General features: G+C 38.9%; 1 protein-coding gene across 42 annotated transcripts in view; it reads right to left on the reverse strand.

Annotated features, from left to right (window-relative positions):
• RIMS1 (regulating synaptic membrane exocytosis 1) overlaps positions 1-25,741 on the reverse strand; it is a 599,905-nt gene that overhangs the window by 64,931 nt on the left and 509,233 nt on the right. For 23 of the 42 annotated variants that reach the window (XM_081526161.1, XM_081526186.1, XM_081526184.1 and 20 more), the window contains one exon: positions 11,175-11,410. The exons of 14 other annotated variants lie outside the window; for them this stretch is intronic. In XM_081526161.1, coding sequence (XP_081382287.1) covers positions 11,175-11,410 — 236 coding nt within the window. The remainder of the gene's footprint in view (positions 1-11,174; positions 11,411-25,741) is intronic. 5 more of the 42 variants (XM_081526188.1, XM_081526183.1, XM_081526168.1 and 2 more) reach the window with 1 other exon arrangement.

A 25,741-nucleotide genomic window follows, 5' to 3' on the forward strand; every position in this document is an offset into this window, starting at 1 on the left:
GCTTTTTAAAGGACCAGAAAGTTAGTATTTCAGGCTGTATGGGCCACATGGTCTCTGCTTTTTTGGCATGAAAGCAGCCGGGGAACACCTGTATAAACCTGGTGTTCAAAACCAGTTTTGAACACCTGTACAAAACTGTATTTATGGATGCAAACCCTGAATTTCACATCTTTTTCATGAGTCACAAAATATTATGATTTTTTTCCAACCATTTGAAAAAACAGAAAAATTATGCTTAGCTCATGGGCCATTAGAAAACACAGGCTGTGGGCCAGAGGCTGCTGACCCTGGACCTTGTACAGAAAAGTCTGGGTAAAGGTCCAGGGAGGAGGCCCTGAAGCAGGCCTTGCAGGTCAGGGAGCCCACAGGTGCCCAGTGTGTGCACAGGGTGGCGTGTGCAACCACGTCCAAGCAGGTACCTGAGGTCAGTGCTACGACCCCACCAGGTCCTGAGAGGGCGTGGGACAGGAGGAACTTTGGAAGCACTGATCCAAAAAGAATTCAATCTCCTTCCGCCCCATGAGCGATGCCGCCAACACCGTTCTTTGCCTACTGTTCTTATCTTTGTTTTCTCAGAGTTATTAAAGTCACTAACCATTATTATTATTGATTCATTTTCATATGCCAGGTCCTTTGCTAAACTCTTAACATAGATGCTCACATATTCGTCTCAATGGTATTCTCAGGTCGGTGTGGTTTACCATTCCATTTCAGAGTTGAGGAAACTGAGGCTCAGAAAGGCCTTCCCATTTTTGTTTTTTTCTATTTTATAGATCTACTTCCCTTTTGGAAGAGGATCTAGAAAATAGATCTGCATTTCCTTCTTAAGTACATTCACTGACACCAGTTGCCATTTATATGCTGATGATACACAATCTCCTCAAAAACCCTTTCCAATCACTGTCCCCACTGCAAACTGGACTGAAGTGACAAAGAATGCTTTTTCCCAAGAATCACTCTCTCCTTAAAAGGCAACATCACATACTCTCATGTCTGACATCCCATCCCCTGAACCACTGACTCCTAGATACAAAGCACTGTGATTCCTTTTACACCAATCCACCTTTTCCCAAATCAACCCTAGACAAACCTTCTGCAGTGGTCATCCTAAATACGGGTTATTTTAAAAGCAAAAAAAAAAAAGGCCATATTTTAGGACAAAATGAAATATTATAAAACTGTGATTGTTTCTAAAATGCTAAAAAGCAAGGTATTTCTGTGTCCATGCAGTTGAATGAGATTATAGTGAAGTGGTTATGAAAATAAGTTCTACTTGAACTTCTAAGGGTTGTTTGGTCTTGGACAAGTCATAAAGTGTCAATAATAATAGTGCCTCATGGCTGTGTCTTGAGACTCACAGGCATTAATATATGCAAAATAATTAAAATGCCAGCTGGCTGATGGTGATTACTAAATAATAGCTTTAATTGCTGGTGGCTTTATCAATATTAATAGTAAAATGCATAAAAGATTAGTTAATCATACGCTCCTAATATTTTTGCAGTGAAATTGCAATAAGTGGTGATACTGCAGGAGTTTGATGAATCTTCTTTTTAATCTTTTTGGGTTTAAAACTGAAAAAAATCATTAGTAAAGAAATCAATCAAAAAATATTTATTGTAAGCCAGTCTGCATTAGATGAGGATGCACTGAAATTGGTCATCTGGAAAAATAATCAGACATATTTCTTGTTATATTGGAGCTACCTGAAATACTTTAGAACATCCATTCTGAAATTGACCTCGTGTGTAAAAATTACCTTAGTACCAGTCAGCAAGAATTTATAATTATAATTAAAGGAATTTATAATCAAAGATATACTTAGTATTATGCTTTTAAGTCACTTAATAAATGTATTTCTCTCTTCCTCCAAGTCCTAAAATTCAAATTAATTATAAAAAAGAATTCCACTCTTTTCTGCCAAACCAAACTAAAAGTGTATCTACCTATTAGCCACGCCAAAATTTATAGTTCAGAGCAAGGAAAAGAACAAAAATAGAGCAGCTGGTGTATGTTTAAAACTACGAATCCTTATTAGGGCATCTCTTGATGCAGATTTACTCTCGCAGCATTAAATCTCTATTAACAGTAGTGAATTCCTAAGGCAGACAGCAGCGGTAAATAAAAGAACCCATGCTTATATTCATCTGATGGTTTTGCAGACCAAAAATCATTTCTGGCACCACGACTGTGCGTTCAGGAAACAAAGAACATGAAGCATGATGTTCCTCAGAATGCTTCCCCAGCACGATCAAATGATTAAATGAGGCACAGACAAGGGACTTCAATTTCAGCAAGATTTTCATCTACGGGAGCTCTCAGTTTCTGAAGCTTTGGAGGGGGGATGCCCATTCTTTGTAAAAATGTTTTGCTTCCAGTATTAACATCAGCGGAGTCAAGAAAACTTTTCTTTGACTGTCCAATAAAATCACTGTGGCTCCCTCTCCCTCCAGCTCTACAATTACTTGTGCAAAGGAACAGGCAGAGAACCTGTACAATGAAGCACTAGATTTAAACTATGCACAGTATTCTGGTAAATTGGATAGCTTGGAAAGATTAAAAACGAGTCCTAAGGCGAATGTAAGACAATCATTTTCTCCAGGTAAATAAAGTATGAGGTGTAAGCTGGTGCATGGTTTATTTTATGACTCGCCTTAACTGTGTGGCTTTGAAAATGAAAACTGAAAAAAGATAAACAGAAGAGCACTTAATAACTTGGACATTTTCTTGGAATGCTTATTGACTAAAAACAACATAAATTTTAAAATAATGCCTTGAGCTCATGGGTAAATTAGCTTTTTCAGGAACTATTCCTATAGGGCTAAGTAGATTACAGTTCAAGTTTTGTGTATATTGTTCTTTTCTTGGCAATGGATCAACGGTAACATGGTTAATTTCTATCTATGTCTTGAGAAGTTAGAGATATACCTTGGATTTTCATTAACTCTTATTAAGCTATTCTGAAATGAACTATCCATAAGTCTAGCTAAAATCTCTTAGAATACTTAAGTTTTTACCTGTGTGATTTTGTAGAATAATGACCTCTATTTATAGTTTTTAATACTCTCTGGACCTTCTGAAATATTTCTTTTCATCCCCATGATGGCAATGAAATAATTTCCTTGAGCTAAATTGCCAAAGCAAAAAAAAAAAAAAGTCTTTCTGATCCATATTCTTTTTCTTTTTCTTTTCCAATGTGTACCATTTTCAAAGTCTCTATTGAATCTGTTACACTATTACTTCACAGGCTTCCCAGGTAACTCAGTGGTAAAGAACCTGCCTGCCAATGCAGAAGGTTCGATTCCTGGGTTGGGAGGATCCCCTGGAAGAGGAAATGGCAACCCACTACAGTAATCTTGCTAGGAAATCCCATGGACAGAGGAGCCTGATGGGCTCCAGTCCATGGCCATGGGGTCGCAAAGAGTCAGACACAACTGAGTGACTGTATGCATGCACACTGCTACTTCTGTTTTTAAGTTTTGGATTTTTGGTGGGATCTCAGCTCCCCAACCAAGGATTGATCTTGCACCCCCTGCATTGGAAGGCAAAGTCTTAACCATTGGACCACCAGGGAAGTCCCTTGACCAGTATTCTGAGTGAGAGTAAGATCTGCTCTCTGCCTTGGGAAGGGGAATATCCACAGATAAGAGAGAAGGCAGGACTTCCCTTTTCTCCAGAGCGACTAATATTCACAATGGAGACAGTCACCTAAGGAGCAGATGACATCCCAAGACAGTGAACTTCCAAAATGGGTCTGGATCCAACCAATCCTCTTGTCAGAATCCACAAGAACTCAAAGACTCAACAATGATTGCAGAAATCCTGGGAGGACAGCAGAGATGCAGAAACTCTGGGGATGACTTGATAGATAGAAGAACAGCCACGATGAATCAGAAGCCTGCAGGGGTGACACGGACCCTGGGAGATGTTTCTAAAGCTACTTTCAGAGACTTCCCATCATCCAAACTCAGGTGGAATGTGGGTACGGGTTGGACGTACTCTGATCCACAAAACGAGCACCTCACTATCAACGCTCCTCACCCTGAACCCTCCCTTCACCTGCATCGCCCTGGACTCGGGCTCCATCACCTCTCAGGAATCCCACTGCAGTACTCCTCTGGTTTCCAACCATTTCCTTTTTTCTATCAAACAGGGAAAGAACCATCTTGCCCTCTCTTCAAGAATAACCCTGGGTCCTCAAATTAACTACTTTGCTCTTTGAGATTTTCCTTCATTACTTTAAATCCTTTGTATCGTATCTCAAATTTTTTAAGTATCTTCACCCAGAGGTGCTTCTTCCACATGTCATCCTGGAAAAATGCCCAGATCCCCTTCATTCTGAGACACACAAGTGTGTGTCAGACACATGCATGTGCACACACACACACACTTTATCTACTCCTAACACCCTCTCGATGACAGAGTCTGGTACATGAAAAATAGTCAATAAATGCTGGTAGAATGAATGAAAGACAGACTGTTCACATTGAGCTCTTCCCTTCTGAAGATAAGCTCGTAATAATTCCCTCTCTCTCATCTTTCCAGCCCCATTCATCTGACAGGTTTTAGGGTTTGGGGGAATCCCTGCTCTGTCTCACTGTAGACCCTCCAGCCTGATCTCCAGCAGTCCCATCTCCCATCTAGGAGACGGTGGTTCCAGCTGCAATTCGGACCGAATGGAGAGAGGCAGGGTCTCCCTCCTGGCGAGCTGCCCACACTGAGGACACCTGTCCTCCCCACTGGCCCGGGCAGAGTGACCCCGCAGGTGCAAACTCCAGCAGTCTGTTCTCACTCCCTGGCCTCCCAATCTTTCTGGGGATTGAGCAGCCGCTCTGGGAAACCCTCCCTTCGCTCGGGTCTATTTCTCCTTCTCTTGCTCACTTGCTCTTTCCCTGAAGCCTGCCCCACCCACCCCCAGTCTCTCACCAGCTACCCCTAAATGTGGGTCTCTCATTTTGTCCTCTCTCCGTTTGGGCCCCTACTTTATTGCAACAAGCTCATCCCTGTCCCTCTTTATGGCTCTTTTTCTACCTACGTCACATTTTTCCATTTCATCCACTAGCCTCACCCTGACCTTTCTGCTTCCTCACTATTTTGCACATCTTGCTTCCACTTAAGCTTCTGAGGACACAGTTTTATTTCTTCTATTCTCAATTAAAAGTTCTCCATAAAATAACGAGCAGAGTCCTTTAAATGGTTTCAAGACCTGGCTCTAATCTTCTTTCCAAAACACATTTCCCATTACAGCTCTTTCATACACCTTTGCTTCAGCCAAATTGTGTTCATAGGCTAGGCAATTTATTGAAATACATCTTGTATTTTTCTTCCAGTATTTTCTCTTCCCCTGTCTGCAACATTACTGGTCTCTTAATAATTGCCACAAAATTATCATATGCTCCCTTGCTTCAGGATTTCTGAAGAAAAACAGCAGCAAGAAGGCAGGCCTAAAACTTTAGTCTTTTGGAAACGTCTGAGCCAGAACAGATGACGCTAAATGTGTCAGGTCAGGAAGGCAGAAGGAGCAGGCATAGTTGGGCTTCTGGACTCAGCACAGTCCGTGGGGACCTGGGCCCTGTTCCACTCACCCTGGTGTAACACAGGACAAGAGGAAGAAACACAGTATGTCTGGTAGGGATTTTTATATGTAGACTTAGATTTCTCTCAGAGGGAGTGTGAATCATTTTCAAGTAACTGAAGTGTTTTGTTTGTTTGTTTATCTGTGTCCAGGTGAGAGTTTTTCTTAACCATTATTTCCTTATTGCTTTGCTCATGGCAAAGGTCCCAGAGCATTTGTGTTTGCAGCAAGTTGACAGTGAAGTCAGGATCTACAAGAATTCAGAGGAAAAAGAGACTCAAAAATCTTGAAATAACACGAGATGACTTAAGAGGATTTTGAGCAGGTCTTGAAAGAAACAATTTGCATAGGGGGAACAGAAATGTGGATGGTGGAAAATGTTGGAACGGTACAAAGTATCTGTTCTTAAAGAAACACAGAAGTGACTTTTTTAGTATGTTCCTAGTATAGGATAATTAACTCAATTATTTGACAGTATAACAAAATCCTGCAACATTTTCCATAATTTAATCAATGCACAACCACCAAAATCCTGCCAGTTTATAGGAAAAGATGATATTAATCTAGTTAATGAAGTATCATCAGCTGTTAATGATATGACAAATAATAATTACATTAAATGTCTAGACTATAATTAGCTGCTGATTCTGCATGTGTTCTTATCCTAAGAAATTTAGTCTTTTGACCAATTTGTCTTCCCACTTCCTTTGGTAATACACATAAATGGCACTGGGTTTTATTGCATTTGGCATTTGCCTTTACGTTTTCTTATTGAGTTCTTCGATTCTTGTTTATTTCAAGTGTGAATGCTTTCTGTCCACTGGGAATGATGCTTCTAAATTTTGAAATACCCATTGTTCCTGGTACAGTCCTGGAGAGACAGATATTCAATAATATGGTAAAGTAAATGAAGTAGTTTCTAGCCTATAAAGCTGATAATACTTTTGCATTTATAGGTGTCATCTTCAAAAACGCTAAAAGTTCTAATCACAATGTTTTTGTCACCAATCATGGATTGAAGTTATACACACACATCTGTACCTGTATAACTTAGGGGTACATGGAAAAAGCTCTAGAAATGCAAACATCCTGGTTTCAATCATTTAGATATATGAATACTTACCATTATTATGATAACTATCACCACAATTATCTTCACTTGTAAGTAAATACAGGGTGTACTTAAGGATGCTCTTTCTCAAGAGGCTTCACTCACTTAAGGATGATCTTTCTCAAAAGAGGCTTCACTCTTAGTGAGGCAAACCTCAGGCTATATAGGCCAGGCTATACCTACATACAGGCCCAAAACCTCCCTCATATCCTAAAGCCTGGCCCTACATTGAGTGAACCAGAGCTTCATTCAATTCCAAAACACTCTTGGATCAGGAGCTTTTTCTTAAAATTTCCTTTTCCTTCCATTCCTCACACCCTTTTCAATCTAATTCAGCTGTTGCACACTGAACAAGTTTTGAGTTATGTGCCTGATGGTTTGAAGCCATTTATCAGCGGTAGCATTTTTGGAAACATTTCTGTTTATATCAGTCTCCTAGTTAAAACATACATTTAAAAAATTCCTATTTAAATTATGAATATTGTGCTAAAGGTGATTTTAAAATATTAACATTGTTTATACTTGAAATATTCAACATAAATAATTATACATAATTGAAGAGCACAGTAAATATATTGAGGTGCACAGCAAGTTACATATAAGAGCAAAGTAAATGTAACTTACTTACATATCACATGTATGATTTACTACATAAAGTATGTATATATATAATTTACTATGCTCTTCACTTTTTGGAAATAAATTTTACTTGATTTTGAACAAAGAATCAAATAAACTCCTTGAGCAAACCTGTGGCTATAAAAACAAAAACAAATAAAACAACATACTTGAAATCTCCCATTCTAAAAAGAGCTGGTTAAACATTATTTCTAAATGCTTCATGTTTCCCTGATTACCTATCACCTGTGTGGCAGAGGTGCTTGGGGAAGATCCCAGAGACTCACTGCCATAGAAGCCCTTAAAGTCTTTTTTTTTTTTTTACAAACATAAGAAGACATTTACATTAAACATAATGCATTCTAGTCCACAGAATATCCAGCTTGTTTTAATACATAAGTAACATTGCTTTCTTCTTCCAAATCTTTGATTGACACAATTAGACAATCTGTCTTAGTTAAATGGATAAAGAAGATGTGGTACATATATGCAATGGAATATTACTCAGCCATAAAAAAGGACAAAATAAATCTATTTGCAGCAACACAGCTGGATCTCAAGATTATCATACTAACTGAAGTAAGACAGAGAAAGAAAAATAACATATGATATCATTTATATGTGGACTCTAAAATACAACATAAATGAATTTATTCACAAAACAGAGATGGACTCACAGATACAAAGGAGAGACTTGTAGTTGCCAAGAGGCAGGCAACTTGGAGAGGGATGGATTGCAAGTTTGGGATTATTAGATGCAAATGATTATATATAGGCTGGATAAACAATAAGATCCTACTGCATAGCACAGGGAACTAAATTCAATATCCTATGATAAACCATCATGGAAAAGAATATGAAAAATAATATATATATATATATGTACATATATATATTATAATATTGGGCTTCCCAGGTGGCTCAGTGGTAAAGAATCTGCCTCAGAGAGGAAATGGCAACCCACTCCAGTATTCTTGCCTAGACGATCCCATGGACAGAGGAGCCTGGTGGGCTACAGTCCATAAGGTTGCAAAGAAACCTACGTGACTGACCGACTGAACACACACACATGCATTTTAATATATATATAGGTGAATCACCTTGCTGTATAGCAGAAATTGACACAACATTGTAAATCAACTATATTTTAATGAAATACATTTTAAAATTTTGTCTTAATTATACATATATTTAGAAGGCCCTGTGAAACCCTCACCAGTCTGCAATTATCGGGTTCACTTTACACTAAAGATATCTAAATCAAATATAATAATGTTTCTTAAAATTGGACAAATATCACATAGTTTTCACTAGAATGATAGACCTGGGGGAAAGAGAATTAAAGGAACATTTTAAAAAGTAGAAAATTATTCTAAGGGTTTGTAACTATACATACTGTGGCATTACTGAAAGGAAGGCCTTGAAATTCAGATTTGTGGAGATGTTCCACTTATTTAAAGTAGGCCATCCAAAGGACTTTCTTATAAGAAATTAAAATTAAGGAATAATTCTTTGGAGGACAAATATGGAAAAAAAAATGTGATGATCATATACAGTCTTGATAGCTCAGTTGGTAAAGAATCTGCCTGCAATGCAGGAGACCTGGGTTCAATCCCTGGGCTGAGAAGATCCCCTGGAGAAGGGAAAGGCTACCCACTCCAGTGTTCTGGCCTGGAGAATCCCCTGGACTGTATAGTCTGTGGGGTTGCAAAGAGCTGGACACGACTGAGCGACTTTCACTTTCACACAGTAGCTGAAGCAACAACAAAAAAAGGGTTCTCAGAATGAGAATTCTGAATTTTGGTGACTCTTCACAGGAGAAAGAAAATATAACCACTGAAAAAGGGGGGGGGAATCACTTGTAAAAGAAGCAACAGGGAGACAAACCAGGCCATCCACTGAAAGAAAGAGGAGAGATAGCTGAGGTTTGTCACCATTGGTCAATTACTTTGGGATGATCAAGAAGAATGAGAAAACCTGTCATCAAATGTAAGACACAATCATGATGTAGAAGAAACATCAATCCCTACACCTGGAAAGTTCAAAGGTGGACTTTCAGTCAAACCCACCCACTAAACAGGCAAACTGAGCCCCAGAGGGCAAGTCAGAGTCCATTCCTTCAGTCACTTTGGAATAGAACTATTTTGTTATCTTGGCTTTGTCATCCTTTTTGCCTCTATACCTTGAAACCTGATCTCTGAAACCAGGTATTCAGTGGAATTTACTAACAATGCGACTTCTGGGAGGTAGATATTCAAAACTCAGCAATGACTATAAATGGGATAAAATTTAAACTAAAGGGGTTGAGGGTTTCAATGGCACTCATTTGAATCTTTTACCTGCAAAGCAGCGCATCAGATATAATTCTTACGTTTAATTATTGCTGTGTTTTATTCTAAAAAAGGTAACTCCACTCACACTAACTATGGGGGAAACTGAGAACAGACAGCGGAAGCCATGGAAGAAGATAAGCCATCCCCGAACTTGCAGCAAACACTGGTTCCCTAGAAGGACATTAAAGAGAATTTCCATTTCATCTTAGTGATAAAGTGTATCTGGTGGTCAAAGTCCATCCACACCCCACAGGAAAAGATCATCTATTACATCAATCCGACAAACCACTAAGCACCAACGTCAAAAATAAAAGAAGCAAAAGAAATGAAAACACACGTCCTACTTCTAAGGAAATAGGATCCCAAGGAAAACACATAATTTTCCTTCAAAATGAACAGCCCAACCCCCTGGAATGGCAGAGAGGCAGCTCCTAGACCCTGGCTAATGTAGCTCCTTTCTAATCCTATGATTTTCAGAAAGACAAACCTCTGTTCTGATAAACAGCTATGTGCACTAGTTCAATTCCTGAATGGCTCAAAATTCCCAATTTCTAATTTATTCATCACTTTGTCCAGTAAAATGCATAATGTAAAACACGTAGTTTCCAGGATGCCAAGTTAACTATAAAAAGCATTTCATGAAAGTGTTTTAGCATAAGTAAATTACATAAATACATTTTGCAATAAGACTTTCACTCTTAAGGAACAAAAAATGGAACTAAGATTATGGCAGGAGACACAAGTGCTGACAACTGAAATCAGTTGCATCTTTCACTTACCTTTGGTTTTCTGCAGTACTCAGCCTAGTAATGAATTATCTCATATGTAAGTAAGATCAAATGTTATATAATTTCAGGCAGTTTTTTTTTTTATATTTTATAACACATAAATAACCATCCTCCCTTCTGTGTTTGCTTTCTTCTATATACCTTGTGGACATAAAGCTTTTAAGATTTATAAGAAGTAGAAAATGTTTGAAACTCAAATTTGTATTAAAACATTATTCTTTGCATGAATACACTGACCCATTTTTTTTCTAAAGTAAAAATAACCACTAGATTTTTACTTGCATTGAAAATACAGCAATCACAGTCCAATTATTGCATTCACACACTTTTTCAAGTTGCACAACTGACCTTCTTTTCTATAACAATATGGAATTTATCTAAATTAGAAGTAATTGCATTAAGGAACATTTTGAAAAGGAGAATCCTGTTGCTTTTCTTGCATTTCAGTCAATTTGGTTCTTTAATACTTCTTTGCATTTCCTTGCATATTTGTAAACACGGCTTAATTTTTTTTTTTTCACTTAAATGAAAGCATCTGACCACTTTAGGGTTGACAAATGATACCCTGTTAGACAGCTGTACAGAAAAGAAGAATAAACTCACATATGGAACAGGTTTCCAGAAACAGAAATAAACATTCTTTGCAAAGAAGAATCGACACACTGTGAAGCCCATCACAAGACACAGCATGAAGATCAGCTTCTGTCTCTCTAGTGAGAACTTGAGACATTCGAGTTCATATCACTCACCTGTTTGGCTCAGCTGGGATGTGCTTCTGCTCCTTCGAGACACTATGGCAACCACTTTGGCACTCAGGCTGGACCTCCTCTTCTTCCCGCCTGCTCCAACGCTGCCCACAGCTGTGTCCGACTGGCTGCCATCATTGTGCTCCAGCGTGTACATCTCTCCGCTCAAGCTTGTGCTCTTGGGGATGGCTCTTCCGGAAGTCCCCATCCGTCTGCCTTGCATTTTAGGGGTAAATGAACTATATTTACAAAGTAAAAACATATATGCATCCATAAATTACAGGTCAGCAGAACTGAAACTCTAAATATCATTCATTTTGAAATAATCCAGGCAAAATTTTAGGAGTGAAAAGCCAGTTGAGTAGTGGTCCTACACTATGAATACTCTTAAGATCACATCACCACCGACAAATGTTTACTGGATGTAGCTTGAAACAATAAGCATTTCAACACAGAGTCATCTATCAACTCCTGGAAGAGAGGAATATAAATGCAACAGGTGCCAGCGATGGGGAAGTAAATGGACCTAACCAGTTTTGTCAATAGTTCCTCTGTTACTTTCAGGGAAAAGCTAAAATATTTCAGCCAATGAGAAAAGTTCATATGCATTTCTGAGAGAAAAATATTGTTAAAAATGGATACTCTGAATTTGCCACATGACAAGGTTTAAAAAAAAATGAAAACAGTGTTTGTGCTGGTTTCTCTTTGGGATTCCAACTCATTGGCACATCTTTTGCTCTCTGAGGCTTAGTGAATCCAGGAAAGACTGTTAATCCGGCAAAACCCCCAGCCTCTCCCCTTCTCCTTGCTTAGCCCCTCCTGGTCCATCTCCTCCACACAAGTTTCCTCTCATTTTCATCTTTGGACTCTTCAGACCCACAGGTTCTGGGTCCACATGTCCTTGTTTTTGTTCCTTTCTGCAAAACTTACTTGTCTGTGTCCTAAGCTTGCCTCAGTGTATCTGACTAGATCACTGGACTTCTTTCCCAAATGAATACATTTCTGCTCAGGCACTGTAGGTTAATGGACAAACCTCTCTACCTGCCCAAGCAAAGGTGTGTCCATGAGCTGGAGTCAGAGGCAGGGCAGAGGGGGCCATGGGGGTTGAATTCTTTCTGTCTTAATTGTGCAGCATATGCATTTACGTTATTGACATAGACTATTCCTTTTTGGTCCAAAAAAGGCCTGTTTGATATCTTTGAAATGGCCCTCCTATTTTATGTGTCCTCAAAATACCTGCAAAAACTGGCTCCCATGACCTTTACCACCATCTGGAAATACTAAAGATATCACTGAATATAGCTTAAGTGATGACACTTCTTATATAAGTCAGAATAAACCCTAGTATGATGAGAAACAATAAAACCGAAAGCCTTGGTGATCACATAACATGTCTGTGGTTACATACACAATGAGTGTTTCAGCAGAAAGGAAAACTGGTATGGGGGCTCAGAAGGCAAGGAAAACAGTGGACTGTCTGGACCCTATGATCCCTTCAGAGACCGTGAACGGAAACTGATTTGACCAGAATAACTTGGAATGTTAAATCCTAGCTATGCTTCTTGAATCGGTCCATGTCAACATTCACCTGACAGTATTCAGGTATTCATACTGTTTCCCTTTATTCTAATCACCTTTTCATTAAGTCAAATGTTTTTTAAAGCAATTTGCAAATCTGGTAATTTCGCTACGCATTTTATGCAGTCTCTTTTTCCAAACATTAAGAAGACAGTTTTACATATGATCAATTTAACACTGATTTCTGTGAGGTTTATATACCGAACTCTAGTGGACTTCCTTTTCAGATAAATGTTATGGCCAATTTATTTCATGTCCTCACCAATTTATCTGAATTTGCTTCCTAACCCTGTGATCCTACTCAAGTCCTCTCTTACAGCCTGGTTTCTCTACTATTTTATTCACACGATTCTGCTGAAGGAGATACAGAAATGACAGGGTTTGGCCAATTTCACCTTTGTAATATCCATCTTCAATCAAACCCCTGCGACTGAGAAATCCATAGTTTTTCATCTCTCATCAGTCTCCTCAGCACACTCCCCACAGTGGTTACTGAAACCCTCTTTTCTAGTGATTTTATTTTTACCTTTATTGTAAAGTACAGATAAACCAACACAAAACTTTTTTTCTCCATATGATTCTCATGAAAACAGAATTATATCAAAACTCTCAATCTGTATTTTAAAAATCAGTGCACCAAAATAATATTGTTAAATTTTAGATGGTGTTATTTAGGTTATAGAGAAGTTTGAAAGAACAGGAAGGTGTTTTCTATAATAGTTCTATTATGAAAATGTATCCAATGACTGAGAAAGATTCACAAATTTTTCCATGGATATTTAACTACAGCAATGAAATGTTCTACAATGTCAACAAATAAAAATTTTGAAAAAAATCAGATACATCTGTACAGTAAACAGTTATCATTTTTTGGTGGGGGGTGGTTTAAGAAGTTATGTTAAAAGTAAGTCTAAGTAAGACACATTTTCTTTCCTCAAAAAATAAAATATTTTGTTTAGAAGATCAAAATCATTATTACCTGATCTGAATAGTTTCCTGAAGAATCTAGAACATCATATGTTCAAATGGAACATGTTAGGGCATTTCCAATTCTGTCAGCTAACTGAAGGGAGAGGTTTGGAGTTGGGTGTAACCAGCCAGATCAATTAAACCAATGGGAAGGTCAGAGTCTTAGCACAGATTTACCTCTGTTTGCCTATTTCTCCTTTATTCTGCTTCCATCATCCAAAAACTGATTCCTGTCCTTTAGATGTGCCTGAGTCCTTCAAGATGCCCTGGAAGGCCTTTTGCCTTATAAAGCTTTTTGGGGGTCTCTGTCGAGCCCTGACAGCTGCCTCCAACCCCTGTATTTTAGATTTTGTACCGGTTACATTAAGACTTGGATACTTAATATCGGCACACACTAAACATCTGCGGCATTCCTCCCATTGCTGAGTAAAGTGAAGTTCTGTCCTTTGCTCAGCTGTGTCCAGCTCCTTGCAATTCCATGAACTGTAGCCTGTCAAGCTCCTCTGTCAATAGAATTTTCCAGGCAAGAATACAGGAGAGGGTTGCCATTTGCTCCTGCAGGGGATCTTCCCAACCCAGGGATCAAATCCTGTGTCTCCTGTATTGGTACGTGGATTCTTTACCCACCTGGGAAGCCCCTAAATTGAAGTTAAATAAGTTCTCACTATACAAACAGAATGATACAACCCATCTTTAAAGATCAAACGAACAAAAAACCCTCCTTCCTTCTTTGGAAGACTCTCCCCTAGTGGGTGACCTTGTGCTGAAACCTCTGGGTTGTACATCCTCTCTCTCTATTCTCTCCTAAACTAAGCAAAACCAGGTTCTGTTACCAGCACTTCATCCATATGGCCTTTTCCTTTCATCAACGTCAAAAATGACTCCACATGGCAAAATCCTATTATTTTTCAGTCCTCATCTTTTTGGCATCTTCATACATCATGTATTCGACAAAGCATTTGATTCTTTTGATCTTGAGACACTCTATTCTCATAGGTTTTCCCACCAAGTGCCTCCTGGCAAGATGTTTATTCTCTTTAATCATAAAACTGGGGTTCTCCACCCCCACTCCCCACACCTCTATAACTGCATGAGACCAACTCTCTACGTGTCTCATCTGGTTCCAAGTTTTACTTTCTTCTATGTTCTGCCAATTTGCATGGCTTTTCTCCACCTCATTGCAGCTCTTGACTCTAAATTTATGTACCTTCCTTGTGAACTGCTTGGGTTGTCTGGTAAGGCTCTCAAAAATGTGGTCAACCCAACGAAAAAACTGCGTTCTCTAATCTTGCACATTACATTAAGGGCATGCCAATTACCCAGTTGCTCAGAGTAATACCTACATCCATCCAGTAAAGAAAAAAAAATCTACACTTGGAAATGAGATTAGGGGGAAAAAAAGAAACTGCTTTACCTGTTAATGCCATGTTTAAGGATTATCTAATAAGCACCCCAAGGGCCTAAAGACATCTGACTCTCTGGGGGAATGGAATATTTATTGACTTCTTATTTACTCTTATAATAATTACAGTCCTAAAATTTTACAACTCAGTAAAAGATGTTACAAAGTGGCATTGCAAAGAGTTGGACATGACTAGGTGACTGAACAACAACAAAAAAAGATACTAACTTGAAAAGAACTTACAAGGAGCAAACGATCACTACTTAGTAGTGAGGATAACTCCAAAGGGTAGAGTTTTACTGACCTAGAGAACGTGATCCAGTTGGAATCAAACTGGACAATGTTCAGCATTCTCTCTTTTTTTTTCCCCCAATGACTATATATCTGTGTCTATATGCACATCATCTGAGAAACCAGTCTGTCCCTCTGTTGGTTTGCTCACTAATGAGTCAAAATTTTGACATTTCCTATATCTTTTTCTGACAACTGTTTTAAATTGGGGGATTATGTTTCAAGAGTGTTGGAGATCCTGTAAAAATGCCCAGACGGATTTCCTCTGGACCTCTGGGCAGGGTGTCCCATGAATGCTCTGAGCCCAATGATGCCTTTTCCTTGCTCCTGGATTTAATATCAAGAGACAAGAGAATGTTACTTTCAATCACTATTTTCTTTTCTTAACTCTGGCCTTGTTTTGTTTGCTGCTGGTTTTGCTTTGTCTGTGGCCAGTGGCAGCAACAATAGAAGGTCTGTCTATGGATGAAATCGGGTTGATGGAAGATTTCAGAGATGTATTAACACCTGGGTGGCAGATGACAGAAAATCTGGTTTTTCTGTTGGTTGCAGCAGTATGCTATAAAAGTTCTGATCATTCAAGAAAATGTCTTGTCCACAATAAAGAACAGCCTTTCACATTCTGGGATTAGGTTTCTGTATCAATTTCCATCTATGTCAAGTGGCAAACCTGAAACTACTAGTTTTCTTTGCATGTTTAAAAAACCATCTTTTCAACTGGTGAAAAAGGTCTCTTACTTTCTGTGTACCCTAGGAATACTGGTCTGGGGAGACAGATACTAACTGAACAGGGTTCCTGCTCTGATTGAGCTATGTAGACATAGTTCTCATGCAGTTAGCTAAAGAATTCCCAGGGGAAAAAGAAACTGAACTCTTAATACTGTGAATATGTGTCTCTTTCAAGGGAAAATCATTTGTAAGAAATGGCTGATTCAAAAGAATTTTAATATAAGAATCTGAATCCACAATCAAAGTGAATTCTTTGAGATATCAAACAAGTTTCATAAATTTAGCTTAAAAGAAGCTTTATGTAACCATGATGAGAGGCCACTTTGCAAGCACAGGACAGCTACAGTAAAAGGGGTATGCTAACGGGAGCTGATGAGAACCTGAAGAAACTGATACACAGCTGGTGGCAGTGTAAAATGATGCAGTCCTTTTGGAAACAGTTTGGCAGTCAGTTAAATAAAACACATCTAAATTAAACTTTCAGTTGCCATACTACTCAGTAACTTCATTTCTAGATACATCCACAAAAGAATTGAAAACATATCCAAACACTGACATAGGAACATTCAGATCAGCATTATTCATAATACTTAAAAAAGGAAACAACCCAAATGCCTATCAAATGATGAAAGGAAACAGCATGTATTTTATCCATACCATGGAATATTATCACTCATTAAAATGAACGGTGCATGTTATAAAATCGAAAACATTATACTACACGAAAGAAGCCAGCTACCAAAGGTTACATACTGTATGGGTGCACGCATACTAAGTCGCTTCAGTCATGTCTGACTCTGGGCAACCCTACAGACTGTAATCCACCAGGCTCCTCTGTCCATGGGATTCTCCAGGAAAGAATACTGCAGTGGGTTGCCATGTCCTCCTCCAGGGGATCTTTCCAACCCAGGGATAGAGCCGGCATCTCTTACATCTCCTGCATTGGCAGGCAGGTTCTTTACCACTAGCGCCACCTGGGAAGCCCACACACTGTATAATTCCATTTAAATTAAATGTCACATCAAGAGACGAATGTTAAGTGATCACCAGTGGCTAGAAGAACAGGGGGAGAGATGTATGCCAAGGGTTAGGAGTTTCTTTGGGGGATGATAAAAATGTTCTCAAGTTACATAGTGGTGATGGTTGCATAGCTAATTGTGAATATACTAAAAACTACGGAACTGTATTATATGTACCATAATCCCAAGCTCCTAAATTATCCCTTTCCCCTTTCCCATTAAGTAACCATAAGTTTGTTTTCTATGTCTGTTTGTTTCCGTGTTATAAATAAGTTCATCTGTATTTTAAAATTTCATATATAAACTGATATATGACATTTGTCTTTCTCTGACTTCACTTAGTATGATAATCTGTAGATCCATTCATGTTATTGCAAATGGAATTGTTTTCATTCATTTTTATGGCTGAGTAATATTGTGAGATATATATATATATATATATATATATATATATATATATATATATATATAAACACACACCATATTTTCTTTATCCATGCCTCTGTCAATAGATATTCAGCTTGTTTCCTGTCTTGGCTATTGTAAATAGTGCTGCTATGAACACTGGAGAGGTACATGTATCTTTTTGAATTAGTGTTTTTGTCTTCTCTAGATGTATGTCCAGAGTGGGACTGCTGGGTCATATGATAGTTCTATTTTTAGGTTTTAAGGAACTTCCACACTCTTCTCCATAGTGGTTGCACCAATTAACACGCCCACCAACAGTGTGAGAGGGTTCCCCTTTGTTCCACATCCTTTTCAGCATTTATTATTTATAGGTTTTTGGCTGATGGCCATTCTGACTGGTGTGAGGGGATACCTCATTGTGGTTTTAATTTGCATTTCTCTGATAATCAGTGATGTTGAGCATCTTTTCATGTGTCTTTTGGCATCTGTATGTCTTCCTGGTCAAAATGTCTATTTGGTCTCCTTTCCATTTTTGACTGGGTTGTTTGTAGGATGCTTATTATATGCACGGCAACTTGCTAGGTTGCTAAATTGCTTGTATATGACAGACAACCTGTTATGCTCAATTATCTACCTCCAGATTTTCTTTATGAAATACAAGCTTAGGTTAAAAGTTGCTAAATGGGAAGGAAATCTAAAACAGAGGGGATATATGTATACATATAACTGATTCAGTCTGCTGTACAACAGAAACTAATACAACATTATGAAGTAACTATACTCCATTAAATTTTTTAAAAAGTTGCAATTAGGATGGATGGTTCATTCTAAACTATAAAAAAGTGACAAAAAATATATGACATATTCAAGATAATAGATGTGTTTTTATTTATTAAAGAAAGGAAGGAACTCATTCCTTACAATAAAATACCTGGAATATAAATAAGGATAGTAAAAAACAGAACTTGGGTGAATATATTAAATTGTAGAAGGTTCGAGGAAAAGTAAATTATTTGTTCTGGTTTACTGCAGTTGTAAACAGTAAGTTTAAAGTGAAAAAAAAGAGAACTTTAACTAACTGGCTCTATTTAATGGAAATCTTCACAATGTAATAAGAAAGATCTATGAACTATTTACTGACAAATATTATATTAATTCAAGATTAGAATTAGGTTTTCTGTTAAAATGAATAATCTATATGCACTTAATAAAATCAATTGGATTTCCCTGGTGGCTTAACAGTAAAGAAACTACCTGTAATGCCAGAGATGCGGGTTTGATCCCTGGGTCAGGAAGATCCCCTGGAGAAGGAAATGAAAACCCACTCCAGTGTTTTTGCCCGAGAAATCCCATGGACAGTGAACCCTGGCAGTTCATGGGGTCACAAAAGAGTTGGACACAACTTAGTGACTAAACAAATCAAATCAATTATGTTCAATATTAAGATATATCAAATTTTATGTATTTTAAGAAAGAAAAAGGCCAACTGTAAATTATACATGGATTTCATATATGGTATAGTACATACCAGTGTGCATTATATTAATAGAACCAATGAAATTATGGTAATAGACAATTTAGAAACTAATTTCAATCAAGAATTTTTTAAAGGTTGATAAAATGAAATTGAAACCCTATGAGCTTATTTTCCCTAAAGGAGACAAAAAGACTTTGCATCACCTATAGACATACCAGAGACCAATCACATAAGCAACCAAATCTGCACCATTAATTGTCAGACTCTGGTTCCTTATTCTAACATAAGGTGACTGACATGTAATTTTGGAATAGAATGAAAAAAAAATATGGGCCTGAAATAGCTTCTCATTTTCAGAAAGTAAGGCCACTTTTAGGAAAAGTTTATGAGATACTATGTAAAGATGATTTCTAGTCTTAACAATAAATTTAGCTTAAAAATAATTATAATCAATTTCTGTATCTTCAAACACCAAAAGAAGGTAGACGACTACCATGACTCCACAGTAAGGCCAAAAAAGGATAAGTAATTTAAGGCATATGAAAAGATGGCTATAATACATACAAATTCACTACATGATTTCAAATGTTCTAGAAGTCACCTCAAATTATTTGAGTCCTACAATTAAGTTTGGACAATATATGTAGCACAAGCTGGAATCAAGATTGCCGGGAGAAATATCAATAACCTCAGATATGCAAATGACACCACCCTTATGGCAGAAAGTGAAGAAGAACTAAAGAGCCTCTGGATGAAAGTGAAAGAGGAGAGTGAAAAAGTTGGCTTAAAGCTCAACATTCAGAAAACTAAAATCATGGCATCCGGTCCCATCAATTCATGGCAGATAGATGGGGAAATAGTGGAAACAGTGGCTGACTTTATTTTTGAGGGGCTCCAAATTCACTGCATATGGTGACTGCAGCCATGAAATTAAAAGACGCTTACTCCTTGGAAAGAAAGTTATGAACAACCTCGACAGCATATTGAAAAGCAGAGACATTACTTTGCCAACAAAGGTCCATCTAGTCAAGGCTATGGTTTTTCCAGTGGTCATGTATGGATGTGAGAGTTGGACGGTGACGAAAGCTGAGCACCAAAGAATTGATGCTTTTGAACTGTGGTGTTGGAGAAGACTCTTGAGAGTCCCTTGGACTGCAAGGAGATCCAACCAGTCCATCCTAAAGGAGACCAGTCCTGGGTGTTCACTGGAAGGACTATTGCTGAAGCTGAAACTCCAATACTTTGGCCACCTCATGCGAAGAGCTGACTCATTGGAAAAGACCCTGATGCTGGGAAAGATTGAGGGCAGGAGGAGAAAGGGCCGACAGAGGATGAGATGGCTAGATGGCATCACCGACTCGATGGACATGGGTTTGGGTAGACTCTGGGAGGTGATGATGGACAGGGAGACCTGGCATTCTGTAGTTCATGGGGTCGCAAAGAGTCAGACACGACTCAGCGACTGAACTGAACTGAATCATCAGTGGTCAATACAAAAGGAATTTGCTGTTCAAGAGACCCCCAGGTATCTAGCTCATAATTTCTACGAGTTAAAATTCTGGGACTGATAACAGGATGGTGTGAAATTCCATCTAAGCATGTCTACTGGACCTATTTTGATAGCAGCATCACTTGGAACCAAGGGATATGCTCAAGTTAGATTGTTATTAACATTTGATCCCTCAAACAGCAGACCTTTTGAAGTAGTCGTGTCTGTGTAATTCTTATTGAATTTCACTCACACACAACTGGATTTATCTATGAGCCTATAAATACTCTTTGTGTTGAGGACTTACATATTATTGATTGATTCCTACTCATCTAGTTGATTTCTAATTAGCTTACCTACTTAGAATTATTCTTAGGTATTTCATGTTTCTAATTATACTGTATTGATGTATTTTATAAACTTCATGTCCTAATGTTTGCTGCTGGCACATAAAAATACAATTGATTTGTTACTGTTATTATCGCTAACTCTCCCCCATATGTTGTTGTGTTATTCTTAACACCCCGCCCCGTGCGTTCCCTATTCCTTCCTCAAGTTTACTCCTGATGGGAGACTTTCCTTGCACATGAAGAGTAGGTTGGCTAGTGATGAATTCTTAGATATTTCATCCATTCATCCTTTGACTATCTGAAGGATATTTTCACCGGGTAACATGAACCAAGCATAAACAGCAGGTCTGTTTTATTTTTCCCTCTGGCATTCTTCTTTTCAGTCACTCCATGGGTTCGGGGCTTTGATCACATCTGCTGAAATTCCAGCCAAAGTCTCACTGTTTCTTTCCTGAAAATCATCTTGTTTTCTCCGCCCTAGGATTATTTTAAGAAAAGTTGTTTTGTTTAGTTCTCAGGACACAGATCATGGTATTGCTTGGTTTGTTTTTCTCTCCATCTTGAGAATATGAAAGGTTGTAGGATTTATAATGTAATGTATCAATATTTTACTACTTTTCCAAAGTGCTCAGCCAGCCCTTCAGGATTCAAGTCTTGTTTCTGCCTTCCTCTCCTCCTAGGACTTGCTTACACTCTCAGACCACCTTTCCATCTTGTTCCACATCTGACCTGTTCTCCTTCAACTTCTCTTTTCTCTCGTGTCAATGTCCTTTCCACAGACCTGGTCACTAACTCAGTCCTGCTGTCTCTAATACGCCATTAAACCTACCCATTAAATGTATTGTCAGGGTTTTTTTTTTTTTAGGGGGGGGTATTTTTTAGTTTTAAAATGATCAATTTGTAGAAATTGATTCCAAGTCTTTGCTGAAAGCATTTCTCCCCCTTTGTCTCTAGAACATACTGCTCATGGATATTTTAAAGTCCCTTTTTGATAATGCTATTGTTCGTTTTTCTTGTTAGTTGGTTGGTCTTTTTCTTCATTAATTTAAATTAGATGCCAGACATTGTGGGTGAAAACCTGAAGAGACTTTCGATGATATTATTTTCCTCCAACAGGAGTGAAATTGTTTTTGATTGGCAGAGAGAATAAACCCTGTTCCAGTGCAGAGCTGGGCTTAAAGGTCTGCCGTTACTTGAGACTGTGATGCAATTCCCAGAGTTTGGCCCTCCTGGCATTTGTCCAGGACACCAAAGTGTTTCCCACGCACTTGAAGTGGGCATGGGTCTCCCAGCACCTGGCAGCTGCTGGGAAGTTTGCTCAGAAGTTCATCCTCCAGCTGCTGCTATTTGGTTAATTTCTGTGCATGCACAGCTCAGCAGTCAACACATTCGGGAAATCTGTTACAAACCGTGGGACCCTCCGCTCAGTTTCCAGCTTCTCTATCAGTTCCTGAACTGTGACATCTATCTCCTCACCCCAGGAAGATGCTGCTCTTTGCTTTGTTGCACTCATCTCACGCGCTAGTAAAGTCATGCTCAAAATTCTCCAAGCCAGGCTTCAGCAATACGTGAACCGTGAACTTCCAGATGTTCAAGCTGGTTTTAGAAAAGGCAGAGGAACCAGAGATCACATTGCCAATATCCGCTGGATCATCGAAAAAGCAAGAGAGTTCCAGAAAAACATCTATTTATGCTTTATTGACTATGGCAAAGCCTTTGACTGTGTGGATCACAATAAACTATGGAAAATTCTGAAAGAGATGGGAATACCAGACCACCTGACCTGTCTCTTGAGAAACCTGCATGCAGGTCAGGAAGCAACAGTTAGAACTGGACATGGAACAGCAGATTGGTTCCAAATAGGAAAAGGGGTACATCAAGGCTGTATATTGTCACCCTGCTTATTTAACTTTTATGTAGAGTACATCATGAGAAATGTTGGGCTGGAGGAAGCACAAGCTGGAATCAAGATTGCCAGGAGAAATATCAATAACCTCAGATATGCAGATGACATCACCCTTATGGCAGAAAGTGAAGAAGAACTAAAGAGCCTCTTGATGAAAGTGAGAGAGGAGAGAGAGAAAGCTGGCTTAAAGCTCAACATTCAGAAAACTAAGATCATGGCATCTGACCCCATCACTTCATGGCAAATAGATGGGGAAACAGTGGAAATAGTGGCAGACTTTATTTTTCTGGGCTCCAAAATCACTGCAGATGGTGATTGCAGCCATGAAATTAAAAGACATTTACTCCTTGGAAGGAAAGTTATGAGCAACCTAGACAGCATATTAAAAAGCAGAGACATTACTTTGCCAACAAAGGTCCATCTAGTCAAGGCTATGATTTTTCAAGTAGTCATATTTGGATGTGAGAGTTGGAGTATAAAGAAACCTGAGCACCAAAGAATTGATGCTTTTGAATTATTGTGTTGGAGAAGACTCTTGAGAGTCCCTTGGACTGCAAGGAGATCCAACCAGTCCATCCTAAAGGAGATCGGTCCTGGGTGTTCATTGGAAGCACTGATGTTGAAGCTGAAACTCCAATACTTTGGCCACCTCAAGCGAAGAGCTGACTCATTGGAAAAGACCCTGATGCTGGGAAGGATTGGGGGCAGCAGGAGAAGGGGACGACAGAGGATGAGATGGCTGGATGGCATCACCGACTCGATGGACATGGGTTTGGGTGGACTCTGGGAGTTGGTGATGGACAGGGAGGCCTGGCGTGCTGCAGCGCATGGGGTCGCAAAGAGTCGGACACAACTGAGCGGCTGAACTGAACTGAACTGACTATCTGTGTCACTGGATTGCAAAGTCCCTCCAGAGGAAAAGGGGTCCATGCAGCACCACTTTGTGTCCTTCTCTTCTTTCAAGAGTTGCAGCCCCTCCAATTTCTTTGTCTGCTATATCGCTCGTAAGTGTTGTCAAATAGGTTATTATCTGTTCATGTGTTTTGGTTTAGTTTTTGTAACTTTGTAGGTGGGAAGATCCATCTGATAGCAGCTACTCTGTCACACCTGCAACTGGAAAGGCTGTGTCATCTCACTCCTTACTTTCGAATAAGTTTAGAGTCATCAGGACCAGTGGTGGTGTCAAAATCTCCACATGGCGAGTAATGAAGAGGTATGTGTTTTAGGGCTGCAGCGATTCATTTCTTTGCAAACTACACTGAGTAGTGCTTTCCAAATTGCCTCTTTTTACAGCTCCCTGACAGGCTCTAGGTGCCACACAGCCTGGCAGACCAGCAAGACTTCTCCTCTGAGGCATGAAACACTGTCAGGACGTCCCAGGTGTAGAAGTTCTCCAGTTCCCACAGATCTGAGGTGCACATTTTCACTGGGCTTTTTAAGGCTGTGCCATTTAGATAACTCGACATTATTCAGTAGTTGAATAAGTCAGCATCTACTCTTGGTATTACTCCTCCTTTTAGTATAGATTTCACTGAATTTGAAAGGTGTTTTCTATAGTTTATAATTTAAGGATGCTGTTGTCTCCTAGTTTCACAGTAGATAAGTTTTAGTCTTTTTCTTATAAAATTTGGCTAGCTTTCAGTTGGCAATTAGAGACGAATAAAAATATCTATTCTCTTCAATCTGCAGTCTGTGATCATGTGTTCTATTTAGGAATTAAAATCGACTGTATTACTCAAGGAGTGACTTGAACACAAGTTCTCTACGAGACCAATTAAGTCTCCCAAAGGTATCACTGGTTCCTGGAGGTGGGAGGAATGCAAAGATCTCAGATAACACACTGCTGGGTCCTCCAAGGGGCCACAGCCTATCAAGACAAACACAGAGTACCTGTGAGGTTAACAGGTCATGTGAGGAGGTCTTTAGGGAAAGAACATCCAGAAGTCTAGTGGGGGCTGAGTGTTATAAAGAGGACTGGAAGGAGTTAAAACTAGGGCAGCTTCCAACTTTTTGATTTGGGAACTAGGTGGTTAATGGGGTGGAAAGAATATACTTACTCTGTTCAAATACTAAATAAATCAATCATTTATTATTTATTCTAAGAAACATTTAAGGACCTTAGTGATTATAAGTGATGGGCTAACTATATACACATGTATTTCCAGTCTATCAAAAATTCAATCAAATATATATGTGTGTGTATACACACACACACTGCTCAACAAAAGCTGGTGTGTGTACAATCTTCAGTAATACTAAAACATTAGAAAATTAAAGAGAACCTTCCTACCCTGTTGGTGGGAATGCAGCCACTATGGAGAACAGTATGGCTGTTGCTCAATAAATGAAAAAGAGAACTACCATATGAGCTACCAATCCCACTCCAGAGGAAAGCATAGTTCAAAACAATACAGGCACTTCAATGTTCCTTGCAGCTGCTGCTGCTCAGTCACTTCAACCGTGTCCGACTCTGTGCAACCCCATAGACAAGGGGCCCACCAGGCCCCCCCATCCCTGGGATTCTCCAGGCAAGAACACTGGAGTGGATTGCCGTTTCCTTCTCCAATGAGTGAAAGTGAAAAGTGAAAGTGAAGTCGCTCAGTCACATCCGACTCTTAGCGACCCCATGGACTGCAGCCTACCAGGCTCTTCCATCCATGGGATTTTCCAGGCAAGAGTACTGGAGTGGGTTGCCGTTGCCTTCTCCATTCCTTGCAGCACTATTTGCAATAGCCAAGATATGAAAGCAACCTAGGTGTCCATCCACAGATGAATGGATAAAGCAAATGTGGTACATATATATGATGGAATATTACTCAACCATAAAAAATGAAAATTTGCCAATTTTAGCAATATCACTGCAAGTAGAAGTGATCATTTTAAGTGAAGTAAGTCAGAGAAAGACACATATTATATGATATCGTGTACATGTGGAATCCAAAAAGTGATAGA

This window comes from Giraffa tippelskirchi, chromosome 9, assembly GCF_054371585.1.
Source record: "Giraffa tippelskirchi isolate mGirTip1 chromosome 9, T2T-mGirTip1v1.2.pri, whole genome shotgun sequence".
Taxonomy (NCBI): Eukaryota; Metazoa; Chordata; class Mammalia; order Artiodactyla; family Giraffidae; genus Giraffa; species Giraffa tippelskirchi.